The 24,309-nt window shown below is 38.8% G+C and overlaps 1 protein-coding gene across 1 annotated transcript in view; it reads right to left on the bottom strand.

The window, feature by feature from the left end:
- The window catches only part of LOC134353706 (uncharacterized), a 51,384-nt gene that overhangs the window by 4,483 nt on the left and 22,592 nt on the right, over window positions 1–24,309 (bottom strand). The window contains exons 6-10 of the mRNA XM_063061991.1: window positions 21,012–21,389; window positions 18,398–18,709; window positions 15,750–16,073; window positions 12,291–12,602; window positions 4,188–4,502 (exon numbers count right to left, since the gene is read on the bottom strand). Of these exons, the coding sequence (XP_062918061.1) occupies window positions 4,189–4,502; window positions 12,291–12,602; window positions 15,750–16,073; window positions 18,398–18,709; window positions 21,012–21,389 (1,640 nt within the window). The 3' untranslated portion in view covers window position 4,188. The remainder of the gene's footprint in view (window positions 1–4,187; window positions 4,503–12,290; window positions 12,603–15,749; window positions 16,074–18,397; window positions 18,710–21,011; window positions 21,390–24,309) is intronic.

The following is a 24,309-nucleotide window of genomic DNA, read 5'->3' as shown; positions in this document are numbered from 1 at the left end:
TTCATCAAAACACAATAAGATTTCCACATCAGTTGACGTGGACAGGCTTCCATTGCGAGTGGGGGAGATTCAAACAAGAGGACATGAGTTAAGAGTTAAAGGGCAAAAGTTTAGGGGTAACATGAGGGGGAACTTCCTTACTCAGAGGGTGGTAGCTGTGTGGAACGAGCTTCCAGCAGAAGTTGAGGCAGGTTCGATGGTGTCACTTAAGGTTAAATTGGATAGCTATATGGACAGGAAAGGAATGGAGGATTACGGGTTGATGCAGGTTGGTGGGACTGGGTAAGAGTAAGAGTTCGGCACGGACTAGAAGGGCCGAGATGGCCTGTTTCCGTGCTGTAATTGTTATATAGTTATGGTTATCATACACTTGTTATCTGGGTTTCTCCCAAAATTCCAAAGCTTTCCTTGTCTGCTTGCCATGCATCAAAACACAAGGTTACTTTTCTTATCTCCAAGCTTTTCTGTTATCATTACATTCAGGATCAAAATCTGGTAAGTTTTCTTGCAGTTAGGACACTACGTGTGAATTATGGGGCCATAGGTAATAGTGACAGCAACAGCCAGCCAGATGAAAACATTAGGACTCAGGACGTTAGGATTCAAGCTTGATAGGGTTCAACCCCATCTCCAGCTTTGGAAGAGTTGCTGCTATCTGTTTTACTTCAATTATATTAAAAAGACCAACTGATGATCTATTATATCCCAAGTTGCCCTAGCTGCCCAAAACAAGAAGGGTGAAACATTCAGTGCTGCATGGGTGTCATAGGTGGGTGTTCCCCAGGAGCTGGCTTATGATCTGACTCCCAATTTACTAGTCTAATTGTACTTTTGTCTTCCATCTTACACCCCACCAATATTTACATCCTTGGTTCATGTTGAGGAAATGCTTACAATTGACTTTAGTTTAAACTTAATGAAAACAGAACGATGGGCAGAATTGTTGTGTGTCCAGGTTGCATTTTTCAGGGATTGCTTGGCACCTAGTTTGTGCTGTGTTAACTAAGTGGTTATCTTTAACTTGAATCTCACTGGTATAGAATCAGCAGGGTGCATTCTTACACAAGAGGAAGAAGGTAGTCATGAGAGACTTATATATGCCTTCCCCTACAACTAATCCCCCCAATCTGCTCTTTGTTGAACTACTTAGCACATCATTGTTACCATTATACTTGCATTAACTATTTTAATATATTCCTAGCTGATTGCTGTTATAACATTCATATCTTCGAAAACTCTGCCATCCTTGCCCTTACTCTTGTCTATCCCGCACTGCCACACTTGCCCATTGTAGAGCCATTCTCCTTTAAAATATTGTGGAATATTGGTAGCTCCAGTTGGCTATTTGGATGTTTGGTCAATTGCTGAGCTTGGCAAATTGTTTGCAAACGTTGTGACTCCGATCGAGAAGCCATCATCAGTGCGCAGTTAAGGGTGTTGTCTCCTCAGAATGCCACCTTATATACTCATCTGGGGCCCAAATGGATCTTGATTAGACGCCATGATCTGGTTGGCTGGTTCAAAACACAGTGAACGGTTTTGCAGTGGAAGATCCTGATTGGCTGGCTAGCTTCAAGGGAGGTCCATTGGAAGTGTTTGCTTCACTGTCCAGATCCCCAGTTTACTGGCAATTCATTAATTGTTGATGTCGTTGTTTCTCTTTTCTCCGTAAGGGTTTATGTACTGGATCTATGCTGATGTCTTTGTTAAACCATAAAACATAGGAGCAGAATTAGGCTATTTGGCCCATAGAGCCGGCTCCACCATTCAATCATTGCTGACCCTTTCTTTTCTCCTCCTCAGCCCCACTCCCTGGCCTTCTCCCCATAACCTTTGATGCCGTGGCCAATCAAGAACCCATCAATTGCCACCATAAATACACCCAAAAACCTGGCCTCTACAGCTGCCTGTAGTAACAAATTCACCACCCTGCAGCTAAAAAAAATTCTCCATATCTCTGTTTTAAATGGGCACCCCTTTATCCTGAGGCTGTGCCCTCTTGTCCTAGACTCCCCCACCATGGGAAACATTGTTTCCTCATCTACTTTGTCTAGGCCTTTCAACATGTGAAAAGTTTCAATGAGATCACCCCTCATCCTTCTAAATTCCAGCGAGTACAGGACCAGATCTATCAAATGTTCCTCATGTGATAACCCCTTGATTTCCGAAATCATCCTTGTGAACCTCCTCTGAATGTTCTCCAATGCCAGCACATTTTTACTTCGATGAGGAGCCCAAAACTGTTCACAATACTGAGGGTGAGGCCTCACCAGTGCCTTATATGGCCTAAGCATCAGATCCCTGCTCTTGTATTCTAGACCTCATGAAATGAATGCTAACATTGCATTTGCCTTCCTCACCACTGACTTAACCTGTAAGTTAATCTTTAGGGTGTTCTGCACAAGGACTCCAAAGTTCCTTTGCATCTCAGATTTTTAGATTTTCTCTGTACTTAGAAAATAGTCTGCACATTTACTTCTTCTATTAAAGTGCATAACCATGCATTTTCCAGCATTGTATTTTATTTGCCACTTTCTTGTCCATGCTCCTAATCTGTCTATGTCCTTCTGCAGCCTTCCTGTTTCCTCAAACTCCTCCACCAATCTTAGTATCATCTGTAAACGTGGCAACAAAGCTATCTATTCCATCATCTAAACCATTGATTAAAATATAAAAAGAAATGGTCCCAACACCAACCCCTGCAGAACACCACTAGTCACTGGCACTCAACCAAAAAAGGATCCTTTTCTTCCCACTTGCTGCCTCTGGCCAATCAGACAATGCTCTAACCATACTAGCAACTTTCTTGTAATACCATGGGCTCTCAATTTGGTAAGCAAGTTTATGTGTGGCACTTTGTCAAAGGCCTTCTGAAAATCCAAATATACAACATCTACAGCATCCCCTTTATCCATCCTACTTGCAATCTCCTCAAAGAATTCCAACAGGTTTGTCAGGCAGGATTTTCCCTCAAGAAAATCATGCTGACTTTGTCCTATCTTGTGCTGTGTCACCAAATACCCCATAACCTCATCTTGAGCAATTGACTCCAACATCTTCCCAGCCCCTGAGGTCATGTTAATGGTCTATAATTTCCCTTCTGTTGCCTCTCTCCTTTCTTAAAGAATGGAGCTGTTGATAGATTCTTCTGTACATAACCACGCTTCAAGAAATACTCATTCTTGTCTTGTTCTTGCTTGAGTCAAGAGTCTGGCTTGGAATGGTATCCATTTTCATTTTCATGAGATGATACTAGCTGGAGTGGGTCATGACTTCTGCTCGCTAGCTGCTGCTTGTGTATCCTTGTCAACAGTTTTCTTCCCGTTTAGCCAGCATAGTACTTGTTGGAGTCAATACACAACATTTGTTCTGTTCGTCACATTTTGTTGCTCTTTGAGTTTGATAGTTTCATCCTCAAAGTTGCAGTCGACAAAGACATTGACATAGATCCAGTATATGAACCCTTACGGAGAAATGAATTGCTAGTAATCTCGGTATCTGGACAGCGAAGCAAACACCTCTAATGGACCTCCCTTGAAGCTAACCAAGCAGAATCTTCTAAACTGTTCACAGGGTTGAACCAGCCAACCAGATCATGACGTCTAATCAATATCCATTCGGACCCCTGAGGAGTACATAAGCCAGCATTCTGAAAAGACAACACCCTAAACTGTGCATTGATGATGGCTTCTCGATTGGAGTCGAAACGTCTATAAACACCTTGTCAAGCTTAGCTATCAAACAATCTTCCAAACAGCCATTCTCATGTTTAATAATCAAATCCTCCAAATTCACTTCCTATTATATAGCACTACCACCTTCAGTTCTGTTCCCCCACTCTGAACTCCTGGTATTCTTTCAATAATAATACTATTAATATTCAAAATCTACATTGGCTACCAACTGCTTCTCAGTCTGGAATTCAGTTTTTACATTTTTGTTACTCTTCTCCATTTTTCAAAATGTCTATTAAAACCATCACTTTTATTCAATTTATGGTCATCTGTCCTTGCATCTCATAATGGGCTTTGGTTAAAATTTAATTTGCTAACACACTTATGAAGGGCCTTGAGACATCTTTGTCCCAAATGGCCTGTATATGCCACTGATGTACTGTTGTTTGGGGAGCTATTTTAGAAGTTGGACTTGATCCTTGGAGGCAACAAGTGGAACAAAATCACATTTACCTCAAAATGTTAAATGAAACTTTTGTTCTATTCTTTTGCTTGTCTCTGAGTGAAATATCGTACATCTGACTTCCAAGTCCTGATCAGATCGTTCTGGAGCAAATTCTATGCTGGTTGTTGAAGAAAAAAGACCACTTGCAGTAATCTGAGGTTGACTATTATTCACAGGTCCTGTGAAGGGTTGTTCTCCTTTGAACCACTTCACTTCAATTTCCAGTGGTACATAATTGGTCAGTGAAACTGTGAAAGTAGCCATTCTGTTTTCCTCCAGATGTGTTGGGTTGCACTTGATTTCAGACACAGTGGGGAAATGTCCTTAAAGTGGAACACAACATGCAAATATAGTCAGTCCCATTGACTAGAGCTGATTGTTCAAATTCTGACAAATAAATTTTCCAAAGTTAAGATAAATATGTTGAATGTAGAAATTTCAAATACTAAAGCTTATACAGTAGACAAGACCGCTATAGATTAAAGCATCTGAGAAAATGATATATCACATATATCCAAGTAAACATTCAAAACGGCACCGTTTGTAGGCTAAATAAATGTCAGCAGGCCTACATAAATCCTTAATCAGGAAGGAATATAGGAGTAGAAAGTGGAAACAACAAAATTTATTCGGTAAAGATATTTTCTAGAGTTTAATAAAAAATTATACACTTTCAGGATGGGCACATAAAAGCATGAATTACTGAGCAGTTGGAAAAGATGTTAACAGTTTACATGGGAAACGAGGTTGGTTGTATTTCTGATGAATAGCCAATAACAAGTGTTAAGAAACATAACTTTTACAATGTAGTATTGAGATGCCTTGAGCAACTCTTATTAGTGATTCTAAATATGACATCTGGACCCTTGTTTCCAATGACATCATACATTTACTGAGAGGAGTAAATGTGGGTAATTGAACAAACTCCAATCCTCAAACGGAATATTTGATCCTATTATACCCAGTAATCTCATAGATGAGGATTTATAAAAGGCAGCTAAGAGTTAACATATTGCTTTGGTTCTGGAGTGTGTATAAGCCAGGTTTGCCAAAATAGCACTCTTCCACCTCCAAGCCCATTAGTAAATCAGATAGGTTTAAAAATGGTCCCATAATTTTTTTTTAAAAGTCCTAAAATTGCTAAGGTGTACTTTGTTCTCAAGGCTACAATAACGTCCCATCTAATTCGTATGTTGGAAGGTTCAAAATTTGAAATGTTGAAAAATTAAGTGAAATATGACACTGATTCAGTCACATGCTCAGCTTTTAACATGGATGTAAAAGTGGACTTGGTTTATTGAGTTATCGGATAATCGGAGCAGCCACTTAGAATCACAGAGCCACAGAACACTACAGCATAGAACCAGGCCCTTCGGCTCATCTAGACCATGCTGATCCATTGATCTGCTTAGTCCCATCGACCTGCACCTGGACCATAACCCTCCATTCCTCTCCCATCCACATACCTATCCAAATTTCTCTTAAATGTTGAAATCGAACCCGCATCCACCACTTGTGCTGACAGCTCATTCCACATTCTCACCACCCTCTCAGTGAAGAAGTTTCACCTTGTGTTCCCCTTAAAAATTTCACCTTTCACCCTTAGCCAATTACCACTAGTTCTAGTCTCACCTAACATCACTGCAAAAAGCCTGCTTGTATTTGCACTATCAATACTACTCATAAATTTTGTATGTCTATCAAATCTCCCCTCAATTTTCTACGTTCTCGGGAATAAAGTCTTAACCTATTTAACCTTCTCCTATAACTCAGGTCCTCAAGTGTTGGCAGTATCCTTGTAAATTTTCTTTGCACTCTTTCAACCTTATTGGGCAGGTGGCCAAGTGGTTAAGGAGTTCGTCAAGGAGTTCTCTCAAGGTTGCTAGTTCGAGCCTCAGCTGTGGTGGTGTGTTTGTGCCCTTGAGCAAGGCACTTAATCACACATTGCTCTAGTCTGTGTGAGCAGTGGCGCCCCGCACTTCTAATCTGCACCTTGTAAGGCATGAAAATGCCTGACGCAGGCCTCTCATGGTCTGAGTCGACGTTCCCCCCAATCTTATTTACATCTTTCCTGTAGGTAGGTGACCAAAACTGCACACAATACTCCAAATTAGACCTCACACTGACATCTTATACAATTTCAACATAATATCCCAATTCCTATACTCAATACATTGATTAATGAAGGCCAATGCTCCAAAAGCTTTCTTTTAAGACTATCTAAATGTGATGCCATTTGCAGGAATTTATGGATCTGTATTCCCAGATTCCTCTGTTCTACTACACTCTTCAGTGCCCTACCGCTCTTCATGTAAGACCGGGTTGGTGCATTCCATTTTTTTCATTCCATTTGCCAGCTGGTCCAGATCCTGCTACATGCTTTGATAGTCTTCCTTGCTGTCCACTACACCCCCTAATCATGGTGTCATCAGCAAAGTGGCTGATCCAGTTTACTGCATTATTATACAGATCATTGATGTAGATGACAAACAACAATAGACCCAGCACTAATCCCTGTGGCACACTACTAGTCAGAGGCTTCCAGTCAGAGAAGCAACCATTTACTACCTCATCATGAATGCCAAGTGACTGAGCCTTCTTGACCAACCTCCCATGCAGCACTTCATCAAAGGCCTCACTAAAGTCCATGTGGACAACGTCCACTGTCTTGCCTTAATCAACTTTACTGGCTTGTTCCTCGAAAAACTCTATAAGATTTGTTAGACACGACCTACCATGCACAAAGCCAGGTTAACTATCCCTAATCAATCCCTATCTATCCAAATACTTATATATCTGGACCTTTAGACCACCTTCCAATAACATTCCCACTACTGATTTTGTGGCGTATTCATAGAGCCTTTCGTAAACAATGGAACAACATTAGCTATCCTCCAATTCTCTGGAACCTCACCCATACCTAAGGATGTTTTAAATATCTCTCCTAGGGTCCCTACAATTTCTGCTCTAGCCTCCCACAGGGTCCAGGGAAATACCTTGTTAGGCCCTGGGGATTTATCCATCCTAACTCGCCTCAAGATAGCAAATACGTCTTCCTCTGTAATCTGTATAGGGTCCAAGACCTCACTGCTGCCTTGCTTCACATCCATAGACTATGCGTCCATCTTCCAATTAAATACAAATGTAAAAAAATATCCATTCAAGATCTCCCCCATCTCTTTTGGTTTCACTTATAGATTACCACTTTCATCCTCCAGAGGACCAGTGTTGGTCCTTTGCTATCCTTTTGGTTTTAATATATCTGAGAAGACCTTAGGATTCTCCTTCACCTTGTCTGCTAGAGAAACCTCGTGCCTTCTTTTAGCCCTCCTGATTTTCTTCTTAAGTGTTCTCTTGCATTTCTTCTACTCCTCAAGAACCTCATTTGTTCCTGCCTGTCTATAACATACCTGCTATGCTCTTCCATTTTTGTCTTAACCAGCACCTGATTATCTTTCGAAAACTGAAGGTTACTAAACCTGTTATCCTTGCCTTTTATTCTGACAGGAACATACAAACTCTGTACTTCCAAAGTTTCACTTTTGAAAGCCTCCCACTTACCAAGTACACCGCAGTCAGAAATAGTCTGTCCCAATTCACACTTGCCAGATCCTCTCTGATACCATCAGAATAGACCTTGCTCCAAATTAGAATCTCAACCTATGGACCAGATCTATCTTTTTGCATATTTATTTTGAAAGCAATGGCATTGTGGTCGCTGGATGCAAAGTGTTCTCGTACACAAACTTCTGTCACCTGCCCTGTCTCATTCCCTAATAGCAAATCAAATATTGCCCACACTCTCATTGGGACTTCTATGTACTAATTAAGGAAACTTTCCTGAACACATTTGACAAATTCTATCCCATCAAGCCTTTATGGAAGTCCCAGTCAATATGTGGAAGGTTAAAATCACCTATTACAACCTCATGTTTCCTGAAAGAGTCAGCAATCTCTCTACAAATTTGCTCTTCTTAAATCCTGTGGAGTGTTGGGTGGTCCATAATATAATCCCATTAATGTGCTCATGCCTTTCTTAATCTTCAGTTCTACGTATAAAGCCTTAGTGACCAAGATCTCCTGTCTGAGCACTACCACGACACCCCTCCCTCCTCTAATCCCTCCTGCTCTATCACATCTGAAACAACTTAACTCCAGAACTGCCAGTCCTGCCCCTCCTGCAACAAAGTCTCACTAATAGCTACAATGTCATAATTCCATGTGCTGATCCATGCCCTAAATTCATCCGCTTTTCTACAATACTCCTTGCATTGAAATATACGCAGATCAGAACATTAGTCCCACCATGTTCAAACTACTGATTCCCAATTTTGTATGTAGGATTTGGAAACTGTTTATTTTAATGCTAGGAGCATTGTAAAAAAGGTGAATGAGCTTGGAGCATGGATTGATACCTGGAAGTATGATGTTGTAGCTATTAGTGAAACATGGTTGCAGGAGGGTGTGATAGAATCAGAGGGACAAGAGGGGGAGGTGTTGCATTGCTTGTCAGAGAGAATATTACAGCGGTGCTCTGGCAGGATAGATTACAGGGCTTGTCTAGGGAGGATTTGGGTGGAATTGAGGAATGGGAAAGGTGTAGTAACACATAGGGGTGTATTATAGACCACCTAATGGGGAGCGAGAATTGGAGGAGCAAATTTGTAAGGAGATAGCAGATATCTGTAGTAAGCACAAGGGTGTCATTGTGGGAGATTTTAATTTTCCACACATAGATTGGGAGCCCATACTGTAAAAGGGCTGGATGGTTTGGAGTTTGTAAAATGTGTGCAGGGTAGTTTTTGGCAACAATACATAGAGGTACCAACTAGAGAATGGGCAGTGTTGGATCTCCTATTAGGGAATGAGATAGGTCAGGTGACGGAATTATATGTTGGGGAGCACTTCGGGTCCAGTGACCACAATGCCATTAGTTTCAATATAGTTATGGAGAAGGATAAGTCTGGACCCAGGTTGAGATTTTTGAGCAGAGAAAGGCTAACTATAAGGAGATGCGAAAGGATTTAGAAGGAGTGGATTAGGACAATTTGTTTTATGGTAAAGATGTAATAGAGAAATGGAGGTCATTGAGGTGAAAGTTTGAGGGTACAGAATCTTTATGTTCCTGTTAGGTTGGAAGGAAAGGTTAAAAGTTTGAGAGAGCCATGGTTTTCAAGGGATATTGGAAACTTGGTTCGGAAAAAGAGAGATATCTACAATAAATATAGGCAGCATGGAGTAAATGAGGTGCTCGAGGAATATAAAGAATGTAAAAAGTATCTTAAGAAAGAAATTCGAAAAGCTAAAAGAAGAGGCGAGGTTGCTTTAGCAAGTAAGGTGAAAATAAATCCAAAGGGTTTCTACAGTTATATTAATAGCAAAAGGATAGTGAGGGATAAAATTGGTCCCTTAGAGAATCGGAATGGACAGCTATGTGTGGAACCAAAAGAGATGGGGGAGATTTTGAACAATTTCTTTTCTTCGGTATTCACTCAGGAGAAGGATATTGAATTGTGTAAGGTAAAGGAAACAGGTAGGGATGTTTTGGAAACTATGATGATTAAAGAAGAGGAAGTATTGGCGCGTTTAAGGAATATAAAAGTTGTAAGTCTCCGGGTCCTGACAGGATATTCCCCAGGACCTTGAGGGAAGTTAGTGTCGAAATAGCAGGGGCTCTGACTGAAATATTTCAGATGTCATTAGAAACGGGAATGGTGCTGGAGGATTGGCGTATTGCTCATGTTGTTCCATTGCTTAAAAAGGGTTCAAAGAGTAAATCTAGCAATTATCCGCCTGTAAGTTTGACAACAGTGGTGGGTAAATTAATGGAAGGTATTCTTAGAGATGGTATATATAACTATCCGGATAGTCAGGGTCTGATTAGGAACAGTCAACATGGATTTGTGCGTGGAAGGTCATGTTTGACAAATTGAATTTTTTGAAGAGGTTACTAGGAAAGTTAACGAGGGTAACGCAGTGGATGTTATCTATATGGACTTCAGTAAGGCCTTTGACAAGGTTCCACATGGAAGGTTAGTTAGGAAGATTCAAATGTTAGGTATTAATATTGAAGTAGTAAAATGGATTCAACATTGGCAGGATGGGAGAGGCCAGAGAGTAGTGGTGGATAACTGCTTGTCAGGTTGGAGGCCGGTGACTGATGGGGTGGTAAATTGGATTAGTAAGAATGCAGATGATACCAAGATAGGTGGCATTGTGGATAATGAAGGAGGCTTTCAAAGCTTGCAGAGAAATTTAGGCCAGTTAGAATAGTGGGCTGAAAGATGGCAAATGGAGTTTAATACTGATGAGTGTGAGGTGCTACATTTTGGGAGGACTAATCAAAATGGGACATACATGGTAAATGATAGGGCATTGAAGAATGCAGTAGAACAGAGTGATCTAGTAATAATGGTGCATAGTTCCCTGAAGATGGAATCTCATGTGGATAGGGTGGTGAAGAAAGCTTTTGATATGCTGGCCTTTATAAATCAGAGCATTGAGTATAGGAGTTGGGATGTAATGTTAAAATTGTACAAGGCATTGGTAAGGCCAAATTTGGAGTACTGTCTACAGTTCTGGTCACCGAATTATAGAAAAGATGTCAACAAAATAGAAAGAGTATAGAGAAGATTTACTATAATGTTACCTGGGTTTCAGCACCTAAATTACAGAGAAAGGTTGAACAAGTTGGGTCTTTATTCTTTGGAGCGTAGAAGGTTGAGGGGGGTGGATAGAGTTGACGTGGATAGGCTTTTTCCATTGAGAGTAGGGGAGATTCAAACAAGAGGACATGAGTTGAGAGGGGGCAAAAGTTTAGGGGTAATGTGAGGGGAAACTTCTTTACTCAGAGAGTGGTAGCTGTGTGGAACGAGCTTCCAGTAAAAGTGGTGGAGGCAGGCTTGATATTGTCATTTAACGTAAAATTGGGAAGGAATGGAAGGTTATGGGCTGAGTGCAGGTCGGTGGGACTAGGTGAGAGTAGGCTTTTGGCACGGACTAGAAAGGCCGAGAAGGCATGTTTCCATGCTGTAATTGTTATATGGTTATATATGATTTACATTTTTCTTCATAACCACTCCACGAACTGTTCTGTGCACCCTGCAACTCTAGTTTAAACCATGCCCCCACCCCCCTGTGCAACATTTGCAAATCTTCCCACTATTTTGGACACTTTCAAAGAACAAAACTCATCAAGAAAAAAGCCAGGAACTTCTTCCTTTATTCGGGGGCACTACGCCACTTATTTGGGGCAGGAGAATGTTGTGGAAGTTTCTAACTGGCGTCAAATGCATGCACTTGTGTGACCATTAGAAGTTACACTGTGCTTGGAGTGAGCTGTTTTTAAGGAGCATCAGTTGAATGTGCTTGTGTTTATAGAGCACTGATTTTTGTCACTGATCATTGGTGAGAAACAAGCAGTAAGACGATTCAGAACCGCTTTGCTTGCTGTGGTTTCGAGTATTCAGGCTTGGAGATACTAGGAACAGCTAGGAGTGAAAATGAAATGATTACACCACTTAACCAAGTTAAGAAAGAAAAAGAGTTTGAAGGTATTGACAATCGTATAACGATAATGAAGATTTGGTGATTGCAGTCATCAATAGCATTGTATGAAGGCAGCCCATTGTCTGCACTGATTTTGTTCATTTATAATCAATCAAAAGAAGCAGCAATGTACACTGGATGAACTACTAGGAACTAATACAGTTTTATAGCACTGTAGTGGTATTGATAGTGTTCTAATTTGTTCTGTATTTCATTTAAATACATAATTTGTTATTCAGTTAAATGGTAGTTTGTCTCTTACTATTTCCATGAAACTTAGGCTAATTGGGCAGCCACTTAACTGGACCAAAATGTACAGGTCTGATGTGTCCCAATTAACTGGACTCAATTGTACTTCAATTCAAAGTCCTTTCTTTTCTGCTATTAATACCTTTACTCAAGTAAAGGTTTATAAACTCACCTGGGCCCATGCTGGAAACAAATATATGAAAACAAATTATGTTATTCAAAAACAATTAGCAGTTGGTTTTTTTACTCTGACAAATTCAGTTCTTGCTAACAAAATTAATAAACGTATAGGGTTTTGCACCAGTTTAACTTACCTGGAAGCGGTAAACGAAACTGCTTTTTAATACCATCAGATGAAAGTCCATTTTTCACCACAATGGCAAATTTCTTATTATAATGCAATGCTGTTGGTATAAACTCCAGACAGGAGGACAAATGATAAGATCCATCCTTTCCCATTATGGGGCTTGAATTTTTTACTCCTTTTAAGAAGGGTTCCTCATCCATTAGCCATTGGGTGGAAATTTCATTGTGAGAAAAACTGGTTACATTACATTTAAGAACAAGAGGCTGGCCATATAATGGATTTTCTGGCTCGAGAATGACATCAGAAAGCTTTGGAATTCCTATTTGAAGAAAAAGCAGACACCGTTTCCAAAAGAACTGACTAAATTTAAAACTAATCAACTGACAATATATAAAAACACTTCAAAACAGCTTTTCTATGTGTTTCAGTCTTACTAAATTGTACTTACTTAATTAGCTGGTAACCAAGAAATGGCTCCCACTTACCAAAGAAATATTTGGAAAGCAAATAAAAATGCAAATGTTGGAATCTGAGAAAAGAATGGAACTGCAGGAAGAACTCAGTTGTCAAGCAGCATGTGCGGAAAGAGAAAATGGTTAACGCTGCAGATGGACAACCCTTCAACAGAACGAAGAAGTAAACAAAGTGGACGTTAGTTGAAACAGCAGAGGAGATGAGGAAGGACAATGGGTGGAACAAACGGGGTGTAATGTTATTACTATTGAATGAATATATGTGTAACACATTGCTAACATTTTGCAGTCTTGGTCCTGTTGATTCATCTGGCTTTCATGCTCAGCAGGCCAGAAAAGAAAATGAAAGAAAGGAAAGGAGTGGGTGAGAGGATGAAGCAGTATTGAAATTACAAATGGCAAGTCCAGATAAAAACAGAAAGAAAAAACAAGTTGACAAAAGTTGGTGGCCAGCCATTTCAATTCTACTTCCCATTCCCATACCTACATGTCAGACCATGGCCTCCTCTACTGCCAGAATGAGATCACACTCAGGCTGGAGGAGCAACATCTTATATTCCGTCTGGGTAACCTCCAACCTGATGGCATGAACATTGAGTTCTCTAACTTATGTTAATTGTCCCCCTTCACCATTCCCCAATCCCGTTTCCCTCTTTCACCTCGTCTCTTTACCTGTTCATCATCTCCCTCTGTGCTCCTCCCCTTTGCCTTTCTTCCATGGTCTTCCAGTATCTATCAGATTCCCCCTTCTCCAGCCTTTTATTTATTTTTTAATCAATCAACTTCCCAACTCTTTACTTTACCCCGCCCCCCCGGCCCCCGGTTTCACCTATCACCTTGTACTTCTTCCTCTCCTCCTCTCCCCCCACCTTCTTGCTCTGACTTCTCATCTTTTTACCAGTTCTGATGTCCCAAAACATTGACTGCTTTCTCTTTTCCATAGACGCTGCCTGGCCTATTGGATGTGGAGGTAGATTGGCCTTCTACATCTGGCCCTTTTATATTGTACATCCAATAGTCCAGCTGAGTTCCTCCACCATTTTGTGTGTGCTAACTAGAGTTGGACAATTCAATATTGAGATTCAACTTGGGTTAGATAGCTGAAACATCTAACGTATTGTCACATGACAAAATTCAGTTCACCTCATTGATGCATACTTATTTTTATCACTGTGTAATGTTCTTTGAATAATATAAAAGGGCCAGACATTGCAGAGAAGTCTTCATACCCAGAATTATGGTTTGAACTTGTCCCACACATTTGTTTATTTTATCCAGATGTAGAAGGCCAATCTACCTCCACATCCAATAGTCCAGCAGCAACGGTAACTGTACCAGGTCCCAAATCTAAAGTAACCCAACCATCTAGCACAGGCACAAATGGAGGCAGAATTTTTACAGGCAGTAAAAACATAAAATTTCTTAAACTTTTTAATGTTTCTAACACCCAGAGTTAATTTAAAAAACTTAATTATACAACATCAAGAATATGAACATAAAACAGTTTAAAGCTTTAAATGGATAATAATTAATAATAGTGTCAAAATGGTTGTTGTGATGCATCTAGTGTGGTAGTGTTTGTCACTCTTACTTTCAGCTTCCACCGCTGGCTCGCAGTCTCGCGAAAAGGATACCCAAATGTGTAAATCTCTCCCTGCCAGTACATGGCCTCTCCAACAGCAAGCCCCAAGCAGTGCCTCCTCATTGCAAACACATGGAAACTGAATTCCTTTTGGACTCGGGCTGAACTACAGAGGATGGGGAGGAGGTCTGGTCCCTGCACACATAGCACGCAGGCCCAGCAGCAAATAGACACGCCTTGGTGCTTGTGAACCAGATCCCCAGCTATAAGTAAATAGCCCCATTGCCTTGTGGGCAGCCTTAGGAGAGACAAAGGCTATGGGAGTAAACCCAGACAGCAAATCCGGAGTGGAGCCCTTAAGGTGGTTGGACAATATTGAACATTCATCCGGCAGCTCCTGCAGCCATACTTGTACAAAATGTATTGTTTCATCGGCTTTCCTTTGGACTACACTGGTGAGGCCAAGAGAGGGATCTTGATGACTGGGCATCTCAGGATCTCCATTATCTTCTGTCCAGGCTTGTGATGATGGTCATCACTCTTTTCCTTCAACAGATGGATGCCAACCAATAACATAAAAAGAAAATAATTGATAGAAGTTCCTTGCCTGCTCTTTAACCCACTTTAAAAAGAATGTGATCTCAGATGCTGAAGCAGGTTGGATCTGACACAGGATTCAAGTGGCAATCCCGTATAATAATGCTAGCGAATCTGAAGCAGTGGCTTGAGTCTCTATTCAAACTCCATGGAGAGATCAGTGATGCAGCAAACTATTCCCCAAAATAGCACCAGGGAACCCTAGCAACACTGAGTTCCACCACAGGAATCTAGCAATAAGGTGAAGCAATTTCCCAGAAAGATGCCAAGGAATCCATGTAACCTCTAAGTTACATCACTGGATTCCATTTGGGGCGCAGTTAAAGAGCAAATCAAATCCCCAGAATAACTGCAGGGTATCATCCTGGGCCCTATTAATAATTCTAAAGCGTCTGCAGCAGCTGGCTAAACTTGTGGTCTTCAAATCAGCCAGTGACTCTTCACCTTCCATTTTTACAATGTGCACTGAATGTTGTTATTTCCAAACAAAACAGCAAACAGTCAACTGGATCAGGGCATCTCTCTTTTGTTTTTACTTAATTACAGAAATTTTTTAATAAATTCTAATTTCTAATAGTTTAAATGCAATTTCTTTCCCAAAATTTGACTGACAAGTAGGAAATTTTACCATAAAGTTTGTATAGCATGATTTACTACATGTGTATTTGTAGTCTTTTAATAAAAACACACACATTTCAGTGTAACAATTTTGTGTTATTAAATGTGTGAAATTTTGACATGTTGATAGCTATAGAAATATGTAGCTCTCTAAAACAGTTTAAATGTAGAAATTAAGAATACATTGAATTCATACCTCCAAGGTGCAAGGTGTGAAAAATCCTTGTAGGTCTGTGAGAAGTTGGAAAATGAAGAGCCTCAACTTTGAAATCAATTTGACGATCTTTTACTGAAATTATGTATTTATATCGACTCTCGCTGTAGAAGAAGCCGGTATTTTTATCTATCTCTGGGGTGGTAGAAATTATTTCATTATCATCAATCCTCTTATCATTTTTGAACCACATAAACATGACATTCTCTGGAAAGAAGCCATAAGCAACGCATAGGAATGTTGCTTCGTTTCCTGGCTCTGGGTATTGTGGTTCAACTGTCATCTTGTCCATTAATGGAGAAGATACTGTAAATATCAAAATAAATTGTTAAGTGAAGTGGTTTTACAACCTACTTAAATAACCCAAACAAAATTATACAAGAAAACAGTCACAATTATCTTGAATTTGAGCTACCAAGATTAGCATTTCAGCATGAAAAAGTATTGGACTTGCATTACTGAGAAACCTTTGGGCTGAGATGAGTCTGTAGCCAGACAAGAGATAGGGAACATGGCAGCTCCATCACATCCATCAGAAGGTGCAGAGTGCAGAATGACATCACATAGAGCCGCTGCCCCTTCTCCCCAGCAATGTCTCTTACTGGCCATAACATTCAGAATGCAACCTTAAGCCACATAATTCAGTGCTAGACAATCATATAGCTGCTGCACATTCCCTAGGTGTCTCTCTCCAGGTAGCTATGAGACCATTTCAACTATTTTAATGCTGCTGCAAAAGTCTAGTTTCTCAAACAGATTTCAAGCACAGCTGAAATTGGGTGTGTGAAGAGTGGGTGCAAGGGTTTTCTCTGTGTCTCACAGAATGGAGCTGCCAATAACACATCCATATACATTCCTACAAACCCATTTTAACTATAATTATTCTACTCGTATTCTCATTCTTGAGAATGTATTGACTCATAAAGCAAGGTGGCAGTGTAGTTTCTCAGTCCACCTCAATCCTAACTCTCTTCTCATATTTTGCCCTGATCAATGTCTCAATCACAAAGCTTAGCTTTTTTTTCTCTGATCCGTTTAAAAAACTCTAATAACGTCTGACAATCTCCTTGTCCCTTTGTATATCACTCCGTACACTTTCACTCTGCTTTACAGACTTGAATTTTCTCCCGGTGCTAAATATTTCCTTTCCCCACTTCCTCTTTTAATTAGAATAAATATATCCCATTTGTCAGTAGAGTGCTTGCTCACTCAATTTAAGTGTACCATGTCTCAACAGAACAATCTCAAAAGAATGCTAAATCCTATGAATCAAGGCCCTTGCTGCCCATACAACTTAAATCATAGATTTAATATGTTATTTGCTTGTACCTGTATCAATTTGATCAAGGATAATATAGAGAACTCAGCTCAAGTATTTAATACCGATAGATTTACATCTAAGTCTAACTGCTTCAATTTTCTCAGCAGAACCACATTCTAAACATATTTCATGTTTGATAAAACCAACAAAGAAAACTGAGCATTCATCCTCCAGTTTTGCCAGCAGTGAATCCAGAACTTAGTATGCATCTGTGCATCAATCTAATAGGTTACCCATTATACTAACAGTAATTGAATTAACAGTTAACTAATTTGTGTTCTACAAGGGTTACTGAAATTTTGCAAACTAAAGATTTTTAAAATTTGTATCAAACAAACCAATGTGCTTGTGAAGCAATAACATTTTACCACATTGCAGATTACCATTATTATGCACTATACCACTCTATACAGGTAGTGGACATCATGTGACTTTCCCTAATCACACAGAAAAAAAATTCACTCCTAAAACTATGCACCTTCAGACAGGGAAGTTATAAATAAAGCCAGCATGGAAGATTCAAGAAGCAAACAAGTCTTCACCCAACTCACATGGTCTTATTGAAACTGGATACAAATCAGAAAAAAAATTGCATTTACGGTCAATCGACTTATAAGCCACCCTAACAAGCTGATAGATCCATAGGGTTAAAGATCAGCTGGATAAAAATGAGGGAGAAAAAAATGGAAGGATATACTATTTTAGATTTAGTGGTAGTGTGTCTGTGTGGATACTCACATGGTATGTTACCAATGGCAAAGGGCCACTGGGCTGATTGCTCCAATTCTACCATGTAGAAGTTTTACTTTATTCTGTAATTGTGATTTTTTAAATTGGCGTAGCTTTAAAAGTTGAAGAGTTAAGTTCCTCATATACCTTTTCCAATTTTGTGTCTACAGTAACATCTAATTATCAAACTTATTCTAGCCAACAACCGAGCAGCCTGCCCGGGATTGGATTTTGACCCTCAAAGATTGCATCCATATCCATATACCTTTCTGCTTTCTTCAAGAAAAAACTCACTGAGATATCTGACTAGATTTCAAGTTGTGAAAATAAAAACTTCGAGTGAAAAGATAATTTTCTGGTCCCATAACAAGTGGCCAATGTTAAACTGTCCAAAGTTAGCTTTTCCAGTTTGACCAGCCATGAAGCTGAAACTAGAACGTATATCGGAATGAACCTGATAGATTATCCATACCACCAACAATAATTTAACAAAAGCTCCTGCATGTATCCATTTATGTTCTCTAATGGCTATTGGAATATTGCAAAATAAAAAGTGTTAATAAATAAAACATTTACTCACTCAATTTAAACAATTTACAGCTAGTTTTCTTGGTGTCTGTCATACTTTCATGCTGGAATTCACACGTCAATAACTTTCCCAAATCTTCTCTTTCGGGAATAAATTTCAAATGACTTGTGCAGCTATAACGGCCATCCTTTCCCAAGATAGCTTCAGATTCAGCATTCATTTCCTCCATTATATTATTATCCATTTTCCAGATAACTTTGATGTTTTTTGGGAAGAAGGAATATATTCGACATGATGCAAAACCAAATTCTTCTACAATTGGGACTTCAGGAACGATTTTTATATCATCACATTTTGGGATTGCTAAGCAGCAAAGAAAGGGAAAAATAAACTGTAAAAGATTGCGACAAACTGCAGGTTTTGTTTAAGAACCAGATTTAGATGGAATCATTAAAAAGAGGATACTGATATACAGTTTGATGGGGCTTTTGTAGCACATTCAATAGATCACTGAATTATTATAGATAGCTGGAGAAATCTGAAGACTCAAGTCCAAACCCTTCATGATACTAGGGAAAATTAAACTCAGGTAATTAAATAAATCTATACTAACCATAAACAGTACAGAATAGGAACATGCCTTTCACTCCACAATCTTGTGCCAATCAAATTTCATAGTCAAATGCCTAACAAAACTAATCCATTCTAACATCATGCCAACCACTGAAGTTAGGCTTACTGGCCTATAATTTCACAGTTTTACCTCTCTCCTTTTTAAAATGTGGAGCGACATTTATGATTTTCCAGTGCTCCAGCACCACTCCAGAAGGGTCTTGCTATTAACAGTGCCCTGTCCCTTTGCATTTGAATTTTCAAATTGAAACACTTCACATTTGGCCAAAGATAAACTCCATCTGCAACTGATCTATATCCCACTGCATCCTTTGCTAGTCAACTATTTTAACCAAAACACTGCCAATTTGCATATCATCTACAAACTTCCTAACCCACCCATCTACGTTTTCATCCAGGTCATTTAGTTATTTGGCCAATAACAGAGGTCTCAGTATGGATCCACACGAATACCAGTCACAGACATTCAGCAAGAATAGGTCCTGTCTACCACTATCCTCTCTCTTCTAGGGGCACATAAATTCAGAATCCAAATGACCAATTCACCATGAATCCCACATATTTATATCTCTTCAATGAACCTCCTCTGAGGGACCTTATCAAATGTCTAAGTAAAATCCATGTAAACAACATCCACAGCTCTATCTTCATCATTTCCTCAAAAAGACTTAATTGAGCTAGTTAGACACAACTTGCACTGCACAAAGCTGTGCTGATTATCCCTCAATATGGTTTTCCAAATGCTCATAAATCCCATCCCTAAGAATCCTCATCAGCAAGTTCTCTATCAGTGATGTGAAATTCTCCTGTCTATTGTTAGCAGGATGATTCCCATTTCCTTTCTTAAATAATGGAACCACATGAGCTACTTGACAATTCTCTGGGACTTCACATGTGGCTAGAGAGGACATGGTCAAGATCCCAGCAATCTCATTGCTTGCCTTCCTTAATAATCTGAGGCATATCCCATCGGGACCTGGGGATTTATCCACCTTAATGTTCTTTGAGAGAACCAATAAACACTTGTTCTTTATCTCAACATGCCCTAGTAAATTAGCATGCTCCACACTGGTGTCCCTACCCTCCTTGTCCTAAAGCTTTGGTATTCCACCTGAACCTAAGATGAATACCTGGATCCATGGAAATAGACAAGCTTTCTTTCAGCCTTATATCATCCAATTCCTTGACTCAGCCCAATTTAGGCTTAAACTTTCACTGAGAGACAATAATTCTAGCCTCAACTACTGCAATGATTTGTGGCCTACCTCTGATTCCTGCATTCAGTAAATATTAGCTTATTTAAAACTATTTCCTGCACCTTAACTCTTGTTCCTTCACCAATAATAATTACTTTTCATTTCCAGACAGCAGTGTCATTGGCAGTCAGGACTTCAGCCACTTAACTTATATACGTTATGGAACTTGCTTCAGAAGCTTCTGAGGCTCTGTGTCATCTTGGTGCTTTACAATTCACCATAAAACCTATCAGATCTTTAGCTTACTCTAGTTATGGAACAATTAAAAGCCTTTGGAAGCATTTCTCTGCAACTCACACATTCCAACAGTTCTGTTAATGTAACAACAAGGGTGGCAAATGACAAGAAGATCAGAAACACAGTAGAATAAAAGTGAAGATGAATTTTCCATTAAAACAGAGGGCACGCTAAAACATTGGTCAGAAATAATCAATAAATTAATAACTGATATAATTATTTCATATTTTAATTATTACCAAGTTAATACTTTATCCCCACACCTTCATCGAGATCTTAAAATATAGATTTATGTTTTTGTTAGCACAAATTAGAGGTCATTGCACGTGACATCTACCTTAATATCTTAAAAAAAATCATACCACAAGAACAATAAATTATTTGGCTATAAAACAAGGAATTTGGTGTTAGTGCTTAAATTAATATGTTTAAACCTCTAGAAGTTCTTTCTGGGCTGATTCCAAGATAACCTAAATATCGTAGTTAAAACAATAGTAAAACATGATACGCAAATATGAACTAATACATTCTGACTGTACCTTTTACGCTTAGTGTAACACCCTTCTGTATTTCTGAACCTGTGGACAGATGTTCAGCTTCACAAATATACTCTGTGTCATGGTCATCCTGAATGGTTGGTATAAAAGCAAGAACACTTAAGATACTGTAAGTATGGTCTTCGTATGTCACCTCATGTAAGGTGTGGGAATACTTGGGAAGATTTGTTTCATTCCCAGCAAAAGATTCTTGAACTCGTGGCACATATTTCACAATTTCTTTCAATTTGTTGTTCTGCTTCTGGTACCAAGTGATAGCCAGTGGTCTTGGTTTAAATCCATCAATTGGACAGGACAATGCAATCAATTCTTCATGAATGATGCAAGGAGGTACTAGAATGTCTGTCATCTTTGGTGCAACTTTTTTTATTGAGAAGGAAAAAAAAGGATAGAATATTTAATGTCATCAGCACACAACATTGTCTTATTTTGCAAAAGATAAAATAAACTGAGAGGTTTATTTATTAATTAGATAAATAAACCTTCAGTTTTTTAAAATCTGTTGCAAATAGAGTATAAATAAAAATACAGCAATTTTAACAGAAGCTGCACCTTTCTGTTAAAATTTACTGCCGAGTACTTCAGGCTTATAAGATTTAACTACAAAAAAGACTGCAAATTTTAAAAAAGATATAGTAATACAAAAAAGTCAAAAGACAAAGAGAAAACATGAGTGAAGATCCAACAACTTCAAAAAATCTGTTACTCTAAGACACTGTATGTGGGGTGATTGATAAGTTTGTGGCCTGAGGTAGAAGGAGTCAATTTTAGAAAACATTGCACTTTTTCAACATAGTCCCCTCCTAAGGTAGAAGGAGATGAGTTATACAGCTCTCGTTACCTGCACATGCAGTTCAACTCTTTGAGTGAAAATGCAGAAAGTTTGGTTAATAACTCATCTCCTTCTACCTTAGGCCATGAACTTATCAATCACTCCTGCTGTGGACACTTTCTGAAGGTCCAGGATTCATATGCTCCACGACCGCTGGACTAAGTGTATAAATGTAGGAGGGGACTATGTTGAAAAATAAATGTGCTAGGTTTTCTAAAATTGATTCCTTCTACCTTAAGCCACGAACTTATCAATCACCCCTCGTACATGGCCATAAATATAGGGCTAAGAAGTTACTGCTAACTTACTTATACAAAACCTGTATTCAACATTATAGCTCTTTTACTATATCTCTTACAAACTTCTACTCTCCAGGGCCTACAATCAAATTGTCATACACAACTGAAACTGCCGCTCTTAAAAAGGATTCATCCAATTATCATCTTCTCCTACCTACTTGCAAACTAAAAGTGTGATACTATCCTGCACAAAAGGTCATGAGAAAGATAACATATGCAACAGTTTTATAGACATAAAAAACATATTAGGTAATGTTGCTTTTTGGAATGAACTGGATAGTAGTTGAATTCAATGCTATTCTTACCTACAGTTTGCAATGCAATTTGAGTGTCTACAACGTGTTAGACTGATAGTTGCAAAGTACAGAAACTTAATTCCCTGTGCCTCTCTCTAATTCTCTCTTGCTGTTCTGGAGTATTTGCAAAATGCTGAATTTAAGTTGATGAGGATTTATTTAAAGTCAGTTCAGTCAGGAAACAATGCAACTGGAAATCTGTATCCTCCCTTTTATCAAGCTTTCCACAATCATTCTCATCAGTTCACTGAGAAAATCTAGCCCATAGAATTGTACTTGGCTTAGTTAAATATTTTGCAAAATAGATCTGAATTCAAATGACATCAAAAACAGAATATCAATGTGAGTATATCATCTCCACCATAATTGCTGAACTAGAAACAACTGAGCAACAGTAGACCTTTGAATCTCTCACCCTTTTAAAAACTCTGCATTCCTATTTTTTCTACAATGGATGACTTCATATTTTTCTGTATTATATTCCATCTGCTATGTCCTTTTTCTTTCACTTAGCCTATGCTATATCTAGCAGAGGCCATTCTGTACCTTCCTAACAACTCACACTGCCACTTCCAGCTTTGTTTCAACAGCTAATTATGGATATATTGCACTGGGTCCCCTCATTCAAATCACTGATATAAATTAGAAATCAGACTTATTATCATTTATTATCACTTATTATATTATCATTATTATCATGACATTTGTTGCTTTGTAGCCGCAGTACTGTGCAGGCATGACAAATGTTGGTCGGCTGATCAAAGTAACAAGATGGTTCGTGGATCATTCAGAAATCTGAAGGCAGAGGGGGGGAGAAAAAACTGATCCTAAAATGTTGTGTCTGTGTCTTCAGGCTCCTGTACTTCTGTTGTGATTGCATCTGGACTTTGGGCCCAGGACAGATCCTCTGAGATGTTGTTGAAACTGTTCACCCTTTCCAGCACTGAGCCCACAGCGAGGATTGGTCCATGTTCTCCCGAAGACTACAATCAATTTGCTGGTCATGCTGATGTTGAGTGCAAGGTTGTTGCTGCTTCACCACTCGACCAGTTGATCTATTTGCTCCTTTATGCTTCATGTCTATTCACATTTTTTGCAATATCTTCAGCTCAGACATTCCTTACAAGAATATTTAAGTAATTCTCCATGTATACAAGACTCTGACCTGTTAAACATTATTTTAAAAATGAACCTTTTAGTGAAAGGTTTTATTCGGAAAATTTAAAATTTACTATTACAACAGGATAACTATCTTTTACTTAAGATTAATCAAGATTGGGAAAGAGAGCTTAATATGATCTTGATAACAGAGGATTGGTTGCGAATTTTGAAGTTGGTCAACTCTTCTTCGATTTGTGCCAGTCATTCTCTAATTCAATTTAAAACTGTACATCGTTATTATTTGATAAAGAAGAGATTGTCTAAGATATTTCCTAATGTAAATAGTCAGTGTGATAGATGTAAAACTGAGATAGCGACATTGACACATATGTTTTGGTCGTGTTCTGTATTGAAACAGTTTTGGAAATCTTATTTTTTCTACAATTTCTAAAGCTTTAAAAATCAATTTACAACCTAATAAATTGACAGTTTTGTTTGGTATAATTCCTCAATATATTCATGGTATTTCTATATCAGACCAACACGTTTGTCACATTATTGGCTAGAAGGGCTATTTTATTAAAATGGAAAGATGCCTCTGCTCCCACTTTGATACAATGGTTCTCTCAGGTGATGTTATGTCTTAGTTTGGAAAAAATTAGAAGTCGAACTTTTGATCCTACATTTGACTTCGAGAAAAGGTGGGGGTCTTTTATCCGTTATTATCATTTGATTTGAGTTAATTAAGATGG

Source organism: Mobula hypostoma, chromosome 11 (genome assembly GCF_963921235.1).
Source record: "Mobula hypostoma chromosome 11, sMobHyp1.1, whole genome shotgun sequence".
Lineage (NCBI taxonomy): Eukaryota > Metazoa > Chordata > Chondrichthyes > Myliobatiformes > Myliobatidae > Mobula > Mobula hypostoma.
This window is presented reverse-complemented; position numbering and strand designations above follow the sequence as displayed.